At 32.4% G+C, this 20072-nt stretch overlaps 1 protein-coding gene across 1 annotated transcript; it reads left to right on the forward strand.

Moving 5' to 3' along the window:
* Positions 1-2217: 2217 nt before the first annotated feature.
* On the forward strand, positions 2218-4032 carry LOC108912525. The gene is made up of 3 exons (XM_018717766.1): positions 2218-2360; positions 2418-2759; positions 3015-4032. Exons 2-3 carry the CDS (start codon positions 2711-2713, stop codon positions 3566-3568), a joined length of 603 nt encoding a protein of 200 aa, XP_018573282.1. The 5' UTR covers positions 2218-2360; positions 2418-2710; the 3' UTR covers positions 3569-4032.
* Positions 4033-20072: the final 16040 nt, after the last annotated feature.

Below are 20072 nucleotides of genomic sequence, written 5' to 3' on the forward strand. Positions count from 1 at the left end.
ATATACTTATTTCATGTAATTTGTTCTAAACTAAATCCTACTTTACTCAAATTATCATTAATCAAATTATTGCTGAATTAATTTATATTGATATTAAAAATTTATGCTTTTTACATTTGGCGCAAATAATTTATAATAGATATTTATATTGCATTGTGTTATCTACTATTTGTGTTGTTTTGTAATCCTCCAACCCTTGTCAATTTTAATTGACTGGCGCTCATGCCTACTATACTCTGAACAAATTAAAAAAAAAAAGAAAATCTCAATGAACCCACGGCCAGCCTCCGATAATGGAATAACCGTTAGCAAAATTATTTCTAACAAAAATGAAAAAAGTAGAGAGTAATAAGGTTGCAAAATGTTTAATCAAATGTTATTGCAACATAAAATGACACTGACAAATATCTTACTTTTGAACTTGGAACACGACATACTCATTTCAAAATTTGTAATTACGCTGTAACTTGAAAACAAATGAAAATCGCGTAACAGCATTTGAGCTTTCTCTTATAATATTGACTTATTCTTCTTACTCATCCTGTATACTTCTAAACATCTTCGAACAAACGAAGATATTGAAACAAAATTTTGTGTACACAATATATGAATAAAATGACATTTAACGTGAAAAAATTAAGTGTCAACTCAAACAGTGACGTTCAACTAAATATTTTCAAGTGCACAATTTTGTTGAAACGGAAATGATCTATTGATATTTTTTGATAAGGTTCACACTTTTCAATACGCCCTTTCACATATCTGTCCACTCTCTTAAATATTCCTATCGTAATGATAAATGTAATAAACGAGACTTTCAAGTCCAATTTTTTATAGAAAAAATATCTCTGTTTATACGAATTGTTAATTTATGCTAAAAAGGCTGCACAAGAAAGTCAAGAGACTATTTTCTTTCAAAAATATTCACTTTCCAATGGCGTGCCTTAGTTCTGATGATTACGCAACCAGATATGCTACTTCATTTCGAACACTGTAAAATTTTATTTTGTTCAGAAGATATTTGTCGGTCGATAGCCGCACGGTTTAAGGCGTCAGTACTTAAATCTATGTGTCGAACTGCCCGGGTTTCGAATCCCGCGGCCGGTGACCGTAGATTATCTATACTTGTACGGACGATTGGCGCCCTCTGTGCAGGTATGGTAGGGTGGAAGAATGTTGGCTTGGGTCAATGTGAGAGATTGACACCGGTTGGCATTTGACCACCCCCCTAATTAATGAGGTTTTCCAGGTTTCCCTCATTCCTGCACTAAATGGTGGTTAGGGGAGCATAAGTCGTTCCTGGGAGCAAATGCGGCCTGCGTAATAGTAATATGCCGCTTCCTCTCCCGCACAAGTCTCAGACTTCTGGGCTAATTCTCGTAATTAGAATGAGGAGTAGAGATATTATTATTATTATTATGTATAATTTTTGTTATCGATCTGTGGGGTTTGAAAATAAATTTATACAGGGTGTCCGGAAAGGTCATGTCAAAAATGAAGGGGTGTACAGGGGAGCTCAAAATAGTTGTAGTACTTCATATTTTTTTTTTCCTATCGGGCTTCGTTGTGGAGTTATTCGCCTTCAAAGAAAGAAGCTTGACAACAAATTCCAATTATAATTTCTAAGTCGTTACCATGACAATAATGAAATTTGGGCAATTAAAGTAACTCAGGGTAATGTTCATTTCCAAGTTTAAACTGATATTCAATATGCCTTGATTATACAGGAGCAGACAAAATTATCCATTTAAATTTAGACTTCTTTGACAGCGTTGCCAAATTTGGCATTTTCCTTTCATAGTTCGATTCCTCTTTCAATTCGTTAAAAAAAAGGTATACCATATATCAATCGATATCTTGTACCGTTTTTGAGAAATTCGAATTTTATTAACAACATACATGTATTCTATCAAAAATGCGATATTAACATTTTTGCAAAAATGTTGGAAATTAAGATGTTTAGTTTAGTTCAGTGTTTATTGACCATGTTAAATTGCATACAATTTTTATGGCAAGTCATATACAAAAACAAAAATGTACAGATATACACGAAAAATGACTATCAACAAGTACAGGGCTTTCATTAATGTCCGAGACCAACGTGTCCAAATTGGTTGTCACTATCAATAAATTTGATTTTCTTAAGTTGGCTATTACGAAAAATTTCAAGTTTAGGGACCCTAAACCAGCTGTCAGTCCAGAGGCGTCCACGGTACCGCGGCCGATAGTTTACGTCATTACTTTCTTATGCCAGTACGTTTTTCCCTGATTGTTTTTCTGATGTACCAACATTTTTACGTTTATTTACTTTACTGACAACAGTTCTTTTGAGAACTACATAATTTATTTGTGTTTTTTACGTAAGTAAATAATGTATTTTAAGGTTATGTTTACTTATATCTGTTTCATATTTTTAGACTTCAAGTGTTTAAAAATGCCTTTTACACCTGAGCAAGATGCCTATATATTATAGGTACATTTTCGGAGTGCCACGCGAAATCCAGATGGAATTTGGTCATATTCATTACAATCCTGTATTGATCAATTCACTGAAGCTTTCCCTGATGTAGACGTTGATTTTGACGTTTTTAGGAAGCACAAATCAATACTTGTCAAGAGATATGATGAAAAACATTGTATTTGTAAGGGGAAATCAACAGGCAGGCCAACAGTTTTAACTGAAAATGCAGTTGACGATATTCGAGAACGTATGGAGCAGAGCCCTAAAAAATCTATCCCCCAGTTGTCTGCCCAAACAGGTATGCAGGTAGTTTTTATGTTACACACATTAAATACTTGAAACTACATTTATAATTAACTTAAAAGCCTTAAAATTAATTTCTGTGTGTATTTATATGAAATTCTCATAAGACGTTGTGAGAATGTGAGTGAGATTCATGTAGACAAAATGAAGCGGCACAAATTTCAGACTGTTATATGTTGTAAAAAAATAAAAATTTTATATCGTTTAAAGATAACGTATGTACATTTCTGAATATTTGTTTTGTCGATAGGGTTCTCGGTGGGAACGTGTCACAAGGCTTTAAAAAAGGAATTGCACATGCATCTATACAAAGTCTCTATTGTTCAGCAGTTGCATCCACCAGACTACTACCAACGAATACGGTATTGTGAATGGTTCAATGAAAATCTGAACAACAATGATTTATTGAATTTGACGTTTTTTTCTGACCAGGCATGGGTTCATCTATCAGGTTACATTAACAGCCAAAATTACAGAACGTGGGCTACAGAAAACCCACATGAGTTTATTAAAACTTCGCTACATCCTCAAAAAATTGGTATATGTGTAGCCGTTTCAAGGAGGCGGATAATAGGACCAATTTTCTTTCAAGAAGTGATAAATGGTGAAAGGTATAGGTGGATTTTACGACAAGCTTTAGAGCAAATGCATGATGACGAATTACGGTTTGGATATTTTCAACAAGATGGGGCACCAGCACACACACTGCAGCAGAAACGGTTAGATATTTGGAAGAATTTTATGGGGATCGAATTATTAGTAGGGGATTGTGGCCTAGTCGAACCCCTGATCTTACACCTTTAGATTATTATCTCTTTGGACGTATAAAAAATATTTTCAAGCAGCGAGTTCACACACTTGAAGACCTAGAAGTAACGATTCGCCATGAAATCGAATCCATTACGCAAAATGAATTGGAACGTGTTTTCGAATGCATGAAACGGAGGGTAAATTTATGTCTAGAAAATGAAGGAGGACATTTTGAACACCTTTTATAATAAAAACTAAACAAAATACCACTCAGCAAAACACTTTTTAATTGTGCGTTGAGAATGTTAACTTTGTTAACAAAACGCAGCATCGGAAAAAGTAGAAGTGTTTTGGTGAGTGGTAAAATTATTTTCTGTTTTGTATCGACATCAAACGTTCCAAACCTATCCTAAGATAAACAAAACTATTGTGACTTATTTATATTCTCTACCTGTTAAAACTTCTAGTTTAAATTTGAACAAGTGTAAACATAACTAATTTTTTACATGGAACATAAAAATTTTATGGCAAGATGTATGCAATATGTAATAAATAAAATTTTTAATAAATATTAAATGTTCAACAATCAATTGTAAATAGTTTTTTTGAATTTGACTTATCCAGGTATAAGTCGGATATCTTCATTTCAGTTCTGAGTTAAAGTAAATTTCTAAATTAATCATCATCACATCAAAATAAACGGCTAAAATGACATATTTCCTTTGATAAAAATAAAATATCTACACCACTGGTGTTATAGACTGATTCAGTGTTTTAATTTTTATGGAATACAAATTTGTATTGGGAAATGTAATGTTGGTTGCCTATCGTCGCGGTCACGTGGGTCTCGGACATTAATGAAAGCCCTGTATGTATAATTAGCAGTTCATTAGCAGTATGTATAATTGACAGTATATGTCATAAATCATTTTGATGCCACTTGTTGATTCAACATCATGGAGAATTTTAGCTATGAAGAATATTTGCAGATATGCATCTAATGTACGAACCTGAGAATGTAATGCTTTTGAAGCTGTTCGGATTTACGCCAACTGCTTTCCAAATAGAATAGAATTTGCATATTTTAAGTGACGAAAACCCCCATGCTATTATTCAGGCAAAACACTAACAAAAATTTATCATTAATATATGGATGGAAATAATTGAAAACTACTTAGTGGGACAACATATTATTGATGACGCTTTAAATGGGGATAAATACCTACATTTACTGCAAGAACACCTTAACCCGTTATTGGAAGACGTCCCTTTAAATATTTGAAACAACATGTGGCTTATGCCGGATGGTGCACCACCCCATTTTAGCAGGCCAGTAAGGACTTATTTAGATACCACATTTTCCGATCGATGGATCGGTCGAGGCAGTCTTTTTCCGTGGCTGCCTCGGTGTCCCGATCTTAATTCTCTGGATTTTTGTCTTTGGGGCCATCTTAAAAGTATTGTTTATCAAAATCCTACAAATTATTAAAGAAGAATTATTAAATCGCATAATTACTTACGCCGACATCATTAGAAATGATCACATGTTATTTTGAGCCTACAGCAGAAGTGTTTGAGCAATTTCCGAAAATGCATTGAAGTTTAAGGTGTACATATTGAACATCTTACTTAACAGTTCTTTTTATTTTAATTCTATAGCAATCAAAATTTTTACAAAAATGTATCACATACATCAGTACAATAAATGTACCTATGTTGTTAATAAAATTCGAGTTTCTAAAAAAAGGTACAAGATATCGTCTGATACGGTAGGTATACCTTTTTTTAATAAAGTGAGAGGGGAATAGAACTATGAAACAAAAAAGGCATATTTGGCAACATTGTCAAAGATGTATAAATTTAAATGGATCATTTTGTCTTTTCCTTGAATATCAGTTTAAACTTGGCAATGAACATTACAATGAATTACTTTAATTGCCCAAATTTCATTGTTGTCTTGGTTAACGACTTAGAAGCTATAATTGAATTTGTTTTTCAAACTTCTTTCTTTGAAGGTGAATAACTTTTTTAGCTCCTCTGTACACCCCTGCATTTTTGACATGACCTTTCCGGACACCCTGTATAGCAAAGATTATTTTTACAAAAATCTGTAGGATCTAGAATTTTCAAGGTTAAAGCTCGGGACACTCCGTAAGTAATATATTTGCGTTCTGACAGATCGTAATCGTCGTAAGTATGACTTTTGATGCATTATAGATACCTACATAACTGTAATCAATATAAACTGATATTCGGAAATTATATCAGGCTAATACAATTGCAATTGAAATGGGACAATTGACTAAATTAAGGGAATTAAATATTTCTGTTCAATAAAACTCTTGTGACATAGCTTGCTTTTAACGTGCTATTAAATTGTTGGATTTCCTCATTCACTTCTTATGTTGCTAAAGTTTCGTTATAAATCTGTTTAGATAAAAAGTTTACGACGTTAGATACGGTTGTAACTTTGGATCAGTTTTAGTTCCATGGAGCTTTCAATAGCATTTCCTTAGTATTATGACAGTGGTAACATTTTATAATTTAACTAGCTGATCTGTTTCATTCAAATAATAATTTAATAAATACTATATATAAATTGTTAACTACTTGTTGCAACAGTTTCATAAAAACCGGCTCCCGCGCCAAATTTTAAAAAAATTAGTTCCAAATGGATATTTTTGAAAAAATGCCTTGCGTTTTTTATTCATTCATTTTTGAAGAAATTCCAACATCAAGAAAATATATAAATTTAACGAGAATTTTTAAAAGTAATTTGAATTTAAAAAAAATATCTTACTTCTATTCACAAAAAAGAGTTTTTTGGTCTTATGTACAGGATGTCCCACTAAGGTCGGCGAGGTACAATACTAGAGCCTAGCCTAGAACTTCGGGAAAAAAGTTTATTTACATAAATCGACCAAGAGAAATCGTTAGAAATAGTTTTCAGTTCGTAGCTCGGCCGCTAAGGAGACTACATACCTAAACATACAGTTAAATTTTTCTCAGAAATGTTCCCTCTTCAGGTATATTAAATAGTATAAATATAGATAGCCGGGTTCATTGCCCACAACTTTTATTATTGACATTTTGTTCTATCTCTCTACACAAAGGGTGGGGGAAGTCCCTAATGTCTGATCAGAAAAATGCATTTTTTTAAGGATTGTCTCATCAAAAGTCCATAGTGTTATACCTCGTTGGAAAGGTCTTTTCATGCTTTATCTCGTGGTGGATGCTTAATGTCATTTACCTCAATATGGAAACCTATAGATGGCGTTATTTCAAAAGAATACCGTTTTATGGATTTTTCTGAATAATTTTAAATGTAATGCTATAGTTTTCTTAGTTTTCTTTACATAAATGAATTCAGCACAAAAAATTGATGAATATAGGATAAGTTTGAAATTTCTAACGAAAGTGTCGTTTATTCATTGAAGCTATTTATCTAAATTTAGGTTATTCCACGTTTTCTTAAAGAAGTGAAATAGCAGGATAAAACTTTTTATAGGTTAGTTTGAAGAGCATAAAATAGCTACATTTTGACGCCAAAAAGGCTTCGATATCTTTTTTTGTTATCAAGTTATTCGCAAATTAGTAAGCAAAAAATAAATAATGATAATGAATTGAGGAACACGACGCTAACGAAAAGATATTTAATTGCCAAAACAAAAGGCGTTTATAAAAGAACCTACTTAAACACACCGCATAGGTTAAATTCCTTAATTGAAAATAACTGTAAGCAATTCGAACATTTATGTCACCTTTATTTTTGTTAAAATGTAATTGTTCTTTCGTTACATAATATCAATATCAATTATTTTTGTTATTATTTTCAGGATTGTTATTGACACTCATTTGCGTGGATTTAGGTGCATGATTTTTTAATGTTTTTCTGTAATGACAATAATGTTTTGAAATACGCCCCCATTTTTGCTGCAATAACATCTTAATAAATTATGGAACAAAATGACTTCTGATCTAGATGAAATTCCTTTTTATTGTGAAAGATTGTACTGCAATATTAGCCCTCCCTTTTTGTGGACTATTCCTTGCTTTAAAAATTAAGACATTTCAAAATGGCTGGAAAGGAGGAATCAAAGTTTGTAGAGCATTTAAAAAAAGTTCAGAACTATAGACTAAAATCATTTGCAATTCCTCAAAGGTCTTTGAAAGAGCTCTGTACAATCGTTTGTACTTTTCCGTACAAAACCACACTCCATTTCATCATAGATTTGTTAGCGGTAGGTCAATTATTACCAATTTAGCTGTCTTTGATGAATATATTAGGCATGTTTTAGATAATAGAGACAGGATAGAATAGATCACAAGGTTTTTTTCTTTACAAATCGCCAAATTTTGGTTTCCATAAGTCTTTATTGATTCTAACTTATATAACAGAATGCAGTATGTCACAACGGGATTCTATTACTTGCGTAGCAACTTCTGGAGTACCTCAGGGTTCTCTGCTTGGACCGTTGCTGTTAATTTTGTTCGTTAATGATCAGCTGTTGCAAATTATTGTACGTTTTGATGATTGTAACAACCTACAGAAGGAATTACATATCAATCTTGGTGTGTAGAAAATACCCATTTAAATGCAAAGCCAAAACCATATTTTTTTCTGATAAATTTCCTTAAATTTAACTGTGCCATTGATAATAATGTCCCAATGTGTCATGTAAAAAACTAGGTGTCCTGTTTGATACAAATTTTTTCCTTTACAGATGGTTTAGTCCTTAAAATAAACGAAGAATTAAAATTTTATGGATTTATAGTAAGAAACTGTAGCAGTTTACTGACGTAAGTGATATTAAAACATCGCACTTTGTGTATCTACGTTCTGGGCTAAAGTACGTAGTGTGTGTTTCGTATCCTTTTTGTAGTATACAAAAGACAGTTGTGGAACGTGTTCAGAGAAAGTTTTTGAAGTACCTAGTTTTTAATGATGTTATTGGACTAGATTAAAGGTTTGTATACAAGCTTCTCACAATCTTATTGATTGCTTTGAGTTTCTTTCTTCTATAAATTGTATGTACCTAGGATAAATTCAGATCATCATAAATTCTAGGTGTCAAGATAAGGCTTGGCAACTTGATTTATGGGTGAGTGTACTCGTTGAACTTGGACTAATGACTCTTAATTCATTAAATGTTTAAATTTGTTTGTCTTTGTAGAAAACACTGGTGGTATATTTAAAGAAGACGAAATAAAATTGACGCTTTATTTTCTTAAATAAATGGTATGACAATTTAATAATACATTAATTGATTATACCAAACAAATTGATCTGCCAATTGTTTTAACAATGTCAATAAAACACCAAAATCTTAGGCTGATAGTGACATACATAAAACACAAATTATAATACAAAAATCAAGTTGATATAAAATGTTAATATTATACATCCAACTCAAAACAATAATGGGTTTAAAAAAGAGCACACCAAGTACATTTTTATCCTACTCCATACGACTAAATCAATATGTGCCTCCAATTATGGAAGCGCAGATACATTTATCGACTTAATCTAGTTAGATAATACACAGATTGTCAAGTGGTATATTAAACTAAAAAGTAAATGGTAAAAATACAATGACAATTGAACATTTAAAATTAATTCAGATTCTAGAATTTTTTTATTTAAAGATCAATTTTAAACTCGTGGATAAAATTATAATAAAAAATGATACAGTTAGAACATTGATATACATTTAAATTATAGGTATAGGATGCCTATTTACAATTTTGATTTGGTTTTGCCTTAAAAATAATCACAAATACTGCTTAACTTAGTGAAATTGGATTATAAAATATCCTATACAAGGTACGTTCCAAAGTAAACAGGACTTTTCAAAATTAAATATTTCTAGCGAGGCCATCTATCGGCGATTACATGTATCGGAAAAGAGCTAATGTTAAGTTTTGTTTCAAACTTGATGACATTTTTATTGAAACGTTTCAATTGATGAGCTAAAGTTTATGGTCATGATTGTTTGACTTAAATGATGATCAATATGTTGGCCAACCGAAATCCATGATCACCGTAGATTCCATCAAAACTGTGAGTGAATTCATCAAAGATCAGCCAAGATCTGCATTGAAATTCATGGAATTGGATTTGAGTATCTCAAACACATCAATTTATCATATTTTAACTGTCAACCACTCGACGATTTTGCGCCCGAGGGGAGCGAGGGCTGGCAATATAGTCCGAGACTGGTAAATTATACTTAACTGCTGCGTGGTGTATAACATTTTATCTGTTCCCACAGTTCCTTATGGTTCATGAATGAAGATTAAGTGTTATTTTTTGACATTTCTTAATCAATTCATTTTGACATTATTCGAAATCTTGCAAAGTCGCCTTAGCTGTTTGGATTTTGTCGTTTATAAACAAAGCCACATAAAAGTTGCAATTTCGCTGGTTTTGAATTATTATTTCTAAATGAGTGATTTTCAAATAGAAAGTACAGCAAATGCTGCCGAGAAGTCGAAAGTGCGCTCCGGACGAGCATAGAGAAATTTCAAAGAATGGTGCCAAAAAAAAACTGGTGTTTTTGAAATGTCACTGATAGCATACTTCATGGAGAAATCAAGAACTTTAAAGTCACCGGCGAGTTTGTGGAGGGAATAAACAATGACTAAGTCAACTATTTTCATGGAAGAGAACGTGGATATATCAAAATACCCCAAACTGAGAGCATTTTTGAAACTTAAGAATGACTGCTATACACCTGAAATATCAAACGTTTTTACAAGAGAACAAGTCAACGATTTTCTCGTTCAGGCACCCGATTACACATATTTGCCAATGAAGGTAGTGACGGTCTTAGGCACTGCAGGTGCTTGCCGTTCTGATGAGTTATGCAAACTTTCTTTGGACAACGCCAATTTCAAAAATTTCGATGACATTATTGTAGTTACAATTCCAGATTCTAAAAATGGTATGTCATGTACGTCTACAATTACTTCTCGTCTGGGTTCTGTTTCTCACCCAGCAATTTTCAAGAAATATATCAGGAATAGATTGGAAATTAAAACTGAAATTTTACGCTTTTTTATGCGCTATCAAGTAGGTAGATGCTACAACCAACAAGTCGGCAAAAAAAACCTTTCTATGATTCCTAATAAATAAGATTGCATCGTTTTTAAAACTAGAACATCCTGAAACATATACAGGCCATTCATTCCGAAGAACATCGGTAACATTACTGGCTAATACAGAAGTTGATGTATAAGCCATAAAGAGACATGGTGGGTGGAAATCAACCACAATTGCAGAAAGTTATGTTGCTGACAGTTTAAATAACAAAAATGAAATAGCCAACAGGATTCTTCACAATGTCACTTCAATTCTAAGTTCTAGTAGTACGTCGCACCTTGCTACTTTGATGAATCAGTCAGATAATATTGAGCCTCCGGTGACTGAAATAAAGCGGTCAAAAGGGAGGTAAGTTACCTCACTTACCTCCCGATGTCCATAGCAACTTCCACTTTTACGGTAAAATCCACTTACCTCCTTAAAAATAATGTATTAATAGTTTATTTACTATAGTGGGAGCAGATAAACACTTTATTTTACTGTAAAAATCAAGCATTTTACCTGACGCAAATATTTATCAGAATAGCTATTACTCTATGACATTAATCAGAAATCGTTTGTCGCTGTCACAGCCCCAACAGTAAAAGTTTTGTCGCGAAATATTTATGGAAAATGTTGGAAGAGTAGAATTTCAGTGCACGCCGCCTGAAATTTGGGAAATGTCGTTAGAAACGTATTTCGAAAGTCTACTAGAAAAATCAGTCGAAAAATACAGTCGCCAGTGTTTTTAAAACAAAAAGGAAGATATTATATTCCAAAAAAGTTCAAAACTCTTTCACAAGTAGAAATACTTAAATATTTACTAAATGCACAGGATAAAATCTACTTGATGAAGAAGGTAATTTGTGCTAACTTTTCCAAAATAATTTGATGTAAATAGTAGTAGTAATTATTTTAGATTTCTGTTTTGTTTGGCATTGCTGGGACTTTACGAAATGAAGAACTTTTGAATTTAAATGTAAGTGACACAGAGCACAAAGAAACAGTTCTGGTTATTCATGTAACTAAAGCAAAGACCAACAGGCCTCGAATATTTGTGATCACTTCAGAATTTGAAGAAAAAGCAAAATCTATAGAAATAATTAACAAATATTTAGCTCTGTCTCTTAAACAGACGCCCCATGACCAATTCTTCCAATAAAGAAATAGTAAATGGTCCAGCCAGTTGGAAGTGTACCAAGCAAAATTGCCAATTATCTGCATTTGCCAGAACCATCACTTTATACGGGACATTGTTTTTCTCGCACTTCTGCCACTCTCTTTGCCAACGCAGGCAGCAGTGAGGAAAATTTAAAATGTCACCGAAGGTGGAAACGCAACGCGATTGCAGAATCCTATGTTGAGGAATATGTGTTCAACCAAACGAAAATCGCAAAGACGATTTTAGCCGAAGGCCAAACTGAGAACACAATTATTACCAATGATAATTCTACTAAAGATTTACAAATTGTTAACATAGAAATTTTTACGGTTGGTGATAAAATTTTGTATACACCACGTCAGTAAAGTGTCTTCATCGAACTCGCCTGTTACTCGCCTCGCTCGCTTCGCTCGTGCTGCTGATAATTTCAGGCTCGCTCAATAAGGAATCACTTTACTGACTGTTGTCCTTGTTGTTAGAAAGTCCTGTTTACTTTGAAACGCACCTTGTATAATCCTTACAGACACATAACGTTACATTTAGCGTATTAGGTACACCAGTCATCAAATATGCCTTTAGCAGTCTTAAATATAAAAAGATCTATTAGAATACCACCCTATACAATATACGATTACATTTTATTATTGGAATTGATCATATAATATGTTTATTTCATCGATTCAGTCTACCAAGTTAATTACTACACTTCAATGTATTGAACTCTGAGTCAAGAGGTAATTGAAGTGCATTAACGTCATTCAAGTTAATCGACAACATTTATTTATTAAATATGGAAGAAGTTCTGTGCCCGTAGACAGTACTTGCTCGGTCCTTGGTGTTCAAAGATCAGATTTTGTGAAGACAGAAACGTATATGGGTAACGCTCCCATAATTTTACCTTTTCGGTAGAAGAAAGTGAAAACATAATCTGGTTTTAAACTTTTCCAGACCGCCCTCTCATTACTTACCACTTCATTTAAAAATTTCATTGACTTTTTCATGTTTTAATTTGGAACTAAAAAATTTAGAGTCACATATTTTCAATAGTGTGTAAGATTGTAATTTTTTGGTTTTGATTAATGTTTCATAAATTTTGCTTAAAAAATAGAACTATTGATGATCTTGAAAGGTAAAATTTTAGAAGAATTATTCATATAGACCGTGATCAAGTAGCGGATAAAATCGATATCTTTGAAGAAACATTTTTTTTTGAAAAACATTCGAACAAGTTAACTGAAATAAAAAACCTGTCCTTTAGCGCCTTTGAATTGGTGAACGCAACTGAGGCCGCGTTTCTCTGCAAAAGTTGGCTCTCACATCGTATATTTTAATTCTTACTATTCTACTATTAACCAAAATAGAGGTTAAATTAGGTAAACTAACTTCCAATTACCTATTACACTTGTCAAAAATCTAAATAACGGTATAAAATAATTGTATGAATATTGAATATCTAGCCGTTCGCCGTTTCCATACTGTTACTGTACTCCCCACCACAGTGAGGTCAGAATTTCTTTGTTTGTAGGCCCGTCACACTAGCCTACAATATACTATAGTTCCCCCTCCACGCGAGGCGGTTAAAACAACGTGATTTACGGGGGAACTGAGGCCTGCTTAAAGCGGATTGTTATGTTTCAGTTCACGGTTAATGTATGCGCCGCATAGTACGCGGGTAGTGTCGAATGTCAGTGCGAGGGTTAGTATAAAGGCTTTAAGGATAAAGACATGGCAGGTATTAATTTAAAGTAAATAATAGCAAACGGTAGAAGATACAGGGTGGCTCATATTAGAAACAAATTTTGTTTTTTTTTATACCTAACAATATGCCGTTTAGAAAGTTTTAAAATTCCGGGTAGTTTCGGAGATATCCGGAAAAACCGAAATTTTGCAAAATCGTTATATTTTTTCTGGCTACACTAACTACTAAAAAACTGATGTAAATACCACAGATAACAGGTAAAAACTACCGCAGCGTCGGATTTCAGTATTAGGAGTCACATGGCTCTCCACGCGTAATGCGAATGACGCTAGAGACTACAGTTGTCCAGCTGTGTAGTGGTTTAATATGGTATAACTTCAATAATTTTTTTCTCAGAAACTATAAGGATTTTACAAAAATTTTTTTACAATATTGACTCCATTTCTCATGCCGCATCTATTCCCAAATTTTTTTGGATAAGTTGTGAATCACCCTGTATACAGCCGCTCGATACCGTTAATGGATCACCCTATATATACATATATATTCTTCCTAACCATATAATTTCTTGATTAATAATGGGAAGATGGTAAAACTATCGTAATAAAAAATATTTTATAAAAAATTTGTTTTACAACAAATTGTGACCTGTTCTCCAAGTAAATTAATTATTATTCAAGCGTTTACAATAGTAATATGTTATATATGTATGTATAATATGTAAAAAATTATATCTTATACAAAAAAAGGGTAAAATGACTTTATGAAGAGAAGTTTGTCTTCTATCCTTATTATATTCCTTTTTAATAGAGTCAAAATATCTTGTAGACAAACAACATTTGGAAAATCGTCTGTTCGTAGAACAGCCAAATCCAGTGTGCTTTTATTGAACTGAATGTTAATGAAAACCATGTTTATTGAATATGTGGCACGTACTCGAATATTAAATATTTATTGATTGATACAACTACCATTATAATATTCAAATTAGAAAAGAAGTAATACGTGTTCGACTTAACAAAATGTGGATTACTTTATGAATAAATAATAATAAAATGATCAGTTAGACAGGTTTTTTAGGCAATTTAATTGTTTCAAGAATATCGAATTTATTCCCTACTTTATCACAATCCCGTATAGAAAACAAGCATAATAAAAATAAATTTTATGGAATGAAGGAAAAATATATTATTGCTTTCAAAAAAATAGGAATGCTGTAATATGGAGGAGGTGGAGAACACTGAAACTTTTAAGCTGAAATATATCCTACAAGCTTTATAAACATCTCACTTATTGGAAAAGTTTGGACAATTGCTTTTTACTCAGTTATTTTTGGAACAAAGTTAAATATATCTAAAAGCAATACTTTTCGTTGTTCTAAATATGTTTTCATCATATATGCGCCCCATTTTTTATGTCATTACAATAAAAATACCGAAAGTAATATTAATATAAAATAATTTTACATCAAAATAACATATAATCGATTTTAGAGAATAAAACAATAGCGAAAATCTTAGCCTGCTGTTTCGTTTCGTTTTAAGGATAAAGAATATTTATCGGAAAATGATACTAAATAACTAAACACTGTATCTTAGTTAACACTGTATCTCAGATACTAAGTGTCTGGCGAAAATTTTCTGAATGTAGGTACTTTTTTGCTGGTTGTATATTCAAATAAAACTTGCTCTCGAGTCCCATTAAGTTTGATCCACCCTGTATCTACATATTTTGGAATAACCACTATGAAAACTATAATAATAGCAAGAATTAGCATTTCTTTACGTGATATACAGGAAATGATTGACGATGATATTCCACAAACAATTATTTTTTAATTTTATTTTATAAAATATCTTAAATTTCAATAACACAAGTGACCATCTAATTATTAATAAACATGTAACATTGTTATTTTTTTCAAATTTCAGAATGTTCTTTACCAACATATAAAATTTTATGAGCTGTTATTTAATCAATTATGTCTCTAATTAATATCACAGCCACATAAAAAAAGAGACATGAGTATATAGATCTTTTTGCCTGAATTTTGTTACCACGGGTTTTTGTGGTCGCTGATTACGAGTCTGAAGTCCGAATCTAAAAATTCCTGAATAAAAGACGATGGTGGATATGAAAACCGGAAAAGAATTCAAAATTTGAATATTATGGTTGAAACTTGTTACTTAATTTAAATAACTATTGAGAACTGGCCACGTTAAAATACATAGTTGCTGCACTGCTGCAACATAAGTACTAAAACTGAAATATTTCTCATTATTTTCGGTTTAACAACCAACTGAAGATGACAAATTACTCTTTAAATGATTTTCTAAAACGCCATCTGCTGTTTAAGATTAATATCTAACAAAGGAAACAATATTTTCCAAAATTAATATGGCCATTTATTTTTAAAAAGTTTCATAAAACTTAAAGCGAAATGCCATCGTAAAATTTTACTTCAAGAGAAGCGTAATAAATTTTTATGGCGATCTCATGCTTCACATTAACTGAAAATATTTCTGGGTAATGGCGTTAAAGATTTTATAGGTCCCCTTTATTCTTTTTACTTTGATACTCTTAAGCTTTCTGAATAAATATCAAAGGCAGCACAGACACTGAAGGGGTGTAAAAGTAGATTAAATAAATACATTTGCAGTAATTACTTTTCTACTCCATTTATCTACACAATTTTTAAAATCGGCTGACAACGAGAACTTTTTTTACAAAGATGGGATGGTATTTTGACATTTTGTTTGAGAGTGTCTGACAATGTCTGATAATAAATTCGAGTAATATAATAGTATATTGTTATATTAGGATTGACAGTGTTACTGTTGTGGCAGCGGATGCAAAATTGCGAGACAAGAAAGGCACTTTTAATCCGAATAAACATGGTATTTTCTCTCCAACCGATATCCCCCATATGGATTCTCTGTCAATCATTAGTCGCCATATTGCTAATTAAGTTCATTTGGTGATTATTTGTGGTTCAATTTGCAGGAAATTCTGTAAATATGGAATCTAATGAAAATATAAGTGTACCTAAGGAGATACTGGAGTGTGCGAGAGAGGTTTCTTTGAATCTTTTCCCAAAGAAATCTCGAGAAATTTACGAAAGTGTCTTCCAACTTTTTATGGATAAGTGCAAAGAAAAAAACATTAAGTTGTATTCAGAAAATGTATTGATGGTGTATTTCTCAAACTTAGCAAATAAAATGAAGCCATCAACGCTTAGGTCACAATATTCAATGTTGTGGTCAACGTTCGATATAAAGAAGAGGATTGATATAAGAAAATATTCGAAATTACGTGCTTTTCTCAAGCGACTAAATGAGGGATATATACCGAAAAAATCGGGAGTATTTACAAAGGAGCAAGTAAAAAGCATCTTTATAGATAGTCCTAATATTACGGTTTGCAGGCGCATGCCGTTCTCATGAGTTAGTCAGTTTAACAATTGACAATATTAGATTAGGAATGTTCAATGAAGATTTGAAATTTGCCTTAATTATACAAATTCCCAATGCCAAAACCAAGAGACCACGTTCTTTTACTCTGTTGGGAGACAATTAAAGTTTTCATCGAAAATATGTTGCTTTACGTCCACCCGGATTGGTAGAACGTGGATTATTTCTCAGATATGTTAGTGGAAAGTGTCATCGAATGGTGGTCGCTATTCATAAAATCAGTGCCGTCTCGCAAGAAGTGGCAAAATTTTTAAAGCTGGACAACTGGAAAGAGTATAGTGGACACGCATTACAACGAATGTCTACTACCCTTTTAGTTGACGGCGGTGGTGATCTCATTTGTCTGAAAAGACACGGAAGATGGAGATCGAACACAATGGCGGAAGGCTACATTGAAGACACGCTTTTAAATAAAGAAAATATTGCGAAAAGAATATTGAAAGTTGATAGTGGTAATGCTAAACCAAGAGAGAGAATTGCTCCAAGAATGGGGGTAGTTGCAGTTTCAGTGGTTTATTTAATTTTAATATTTGTTCATTTAATATAAATGTGGATATAGAAAAATTATTCTAAATATTGTTGAATAAACTTTTATAAATTAACACTCGATTAATACTTTTAATCTAAGGATTAAAAATGTTCACTTTAGCTCTTAGGGTTAAAAGTGAATATTTGTGTTGCTAAGATACCATTTTTTTCTCTGTAAGGAAGATGTCAACCTTAAAGACTTAGAGACAAAAAATGTTATAATTTTGTGACGGTTGGAGAAAAAATTATTTATTTTCTTATAAATCAAGTTTATTTGTGAATTTTCAAATTGCCAGCGCGTCTCAATGGAGAATATTACTTGCATTTTTTAAAAAGTTTTCCACAACTCCTCGAAGGTATTCTATTGTATGATGTAACATGTGGATTATCTACAATGGATTCATACTCCTAGAGGAGGCTAACCCCAAATAAAAAAGAAATTCGCCCGAATTTCGCTTAGGTACATACAATTATCCCAAATCTTGAACTCTGGCTGGTCAGAGCGAAAACGACAAACACCCCTATAGGCCAGCATCATTGCCACCACCAAAACCAATTAGTCAGTATTGTTTATTTTCCACCCAATTTTGGTTCCAAGAAATCAGTGAAGCCAACCAAGTATATCCAAGATTTTGTTAAATCAAACAACATTTTTTACAAAACTTTAGAGCGATATTTATTTTTGAGTTAAAAAATCCATATTTCGAAACCTAGTTTTCCAATAGGTATTATCATTTCAGTTCATTTCACAAAACTGAGTCAAATTTTAAAGCAAAATTGTGAACAAAATTTTGCTGTCCTGCATTTCTCTACATTTTTGAGTAATAGAAAATTCCTCTATGTGTTTCCAAATGAGAGATTAAATTTTGAAATATCTACTAATAATCAATTCTTAGTCACAAATTTTACTCAATACTTACCTTACTTATATATCGTTTTCTAGAATTTATTAATAATATCATAAATTTAACTTTTTTTAAATAAATTCTCATAAGAAAATACATTGTGGCACTTCTACTGAAGTAAATCTGATCAAAATTGAAAAGAAAAACAATTCCAAAATTTCTCTAATTTGTCTCCGGACATACAAACAACTAAATTTTCATACTCACTATCATTTGACTCTCTGGATGTAGAAGCCGATGAAAATAAACAAAAAATAAAATATATTCTCTTAATTCGAAATCTAATCGGCGAACCAAAGGAAGCCAGGGAAAGTGTTCTTTGTTCCAATGTTACAGTCTGTGACATCTGGGAGAAAAGCAGAAGAAGAAACTATTTATAAGACAATCGGCTGGAGTGGATTCAATGGCCACTACGTAGTCCTGATCTCAACCTACTAGACTTCTTTTTATGAGAATACCTGAAGAAATATACAGCGTTGAAAAGAGGTGCCATCGAAGATACAGATAACTTGCACAAGTGTCGGGAAATTGAATTCGACGCGCTCTACCGTATGTTGAAAAGAGAGGCAGCATTTTGAACAATTTTTGTGATTTCGTTGAATTTTTATACATAATATACATGGTGTCCCGCATAAGAACCGATACAGGCAGGTGCATTTAGGGGTGTCCAACATATTGTAATTTAACCAAACTTACCTATATACAAAGTTGCACCCCTGAAGAGTTATTAGCCCCCAAAGTGGGGCCCTAAACTTGGAAAAAAATAATATCTCTGCAACACTTTACCGTAGAAGAACCAAATTTGGCACACGATTTCGGTTTATTACTGGTCTTCTTTGACTATGATTTGAAGTTAATAGAAGCACTACAAGATGTTCATTGGGGAAGTCTCACCCCTAAAATTGTACCCAACATTTTTTTCATTGACCGAATTGAAAAATAGTAATATTGAGGGTTGCTTTCGCTGTACAGCAAGAATAAAACGCTCTCTCAACGGTAATAATAAAGTGTTTTATTGAAAACTAAGTTGTATAGAAAAAGACGTGTTGACGGGGTGAGTGTTCGTTGGAGAATCCCTGTGTGTGGAGTCGGTCGTAGGTATATGGTATATGGATCACTTGCAACATGTTGTGCAAATCATTACTTGTCTTATCAATTTCGACGTCACCTGTTACATGGGTGTTGTATAACAATGAAAAAGTAATATTAACGGTCGGTAGAAGGAAGCACAAAAAACAAGCACTTAGGGGGGAATTCTGGAAGGAAGCCAAATTAGTTGAAGATAGTTAGTTGAAGTGAGAACAGTGTGCAGATAGGTAGCAAGACGATCGGCGGGAAGTGTGTCAAATGAGTGAAAAGTGAATTGTTTAAAGTGTTATTAGTTAGCAGGTAATATTCTTTAAGTTTCTATATAATCTTATGATTGTGATGATTATAGATGTTTCATGATAATAATTCTTTGTAAGTTTAGCTTCCATTTCTTTATGCTCAAGGGCATATATTTTTCTAAGGTAAAATTGTGATAATTATACTTAAAGATTGCCCATTATTTATTTCATGTTAAATATATATATATATATTGTCCTGATTGCCAGCCATTACAATAACGACTTCTTTGTTTCACATTTAACTTGTTTTTGAATGATAACGTTGTTCGAAAAACCTAGATGTTTCATGATAATAATTCTGTGTATGTTTAGCCTTCATTGTCTT

The sequence above is a fragment of the Anoplophora glabripennis genome, unplaced genomic scaffold (assembly GCF_000390285.2).
Source record: "Anoplophora glabripennis isolate ALB-LARVAE unplaced genomic scaffold, Agla_2.0 scaffold646, whole genome shotgun sequence".
In the NCBI taxonomy this organism is placed as follows: Eukaryota; Metazoa; Arthropoda; class Insecta; order Coleoptera; family Cerambycidae; genus Anoplophora; species Anoplophora glabripennis.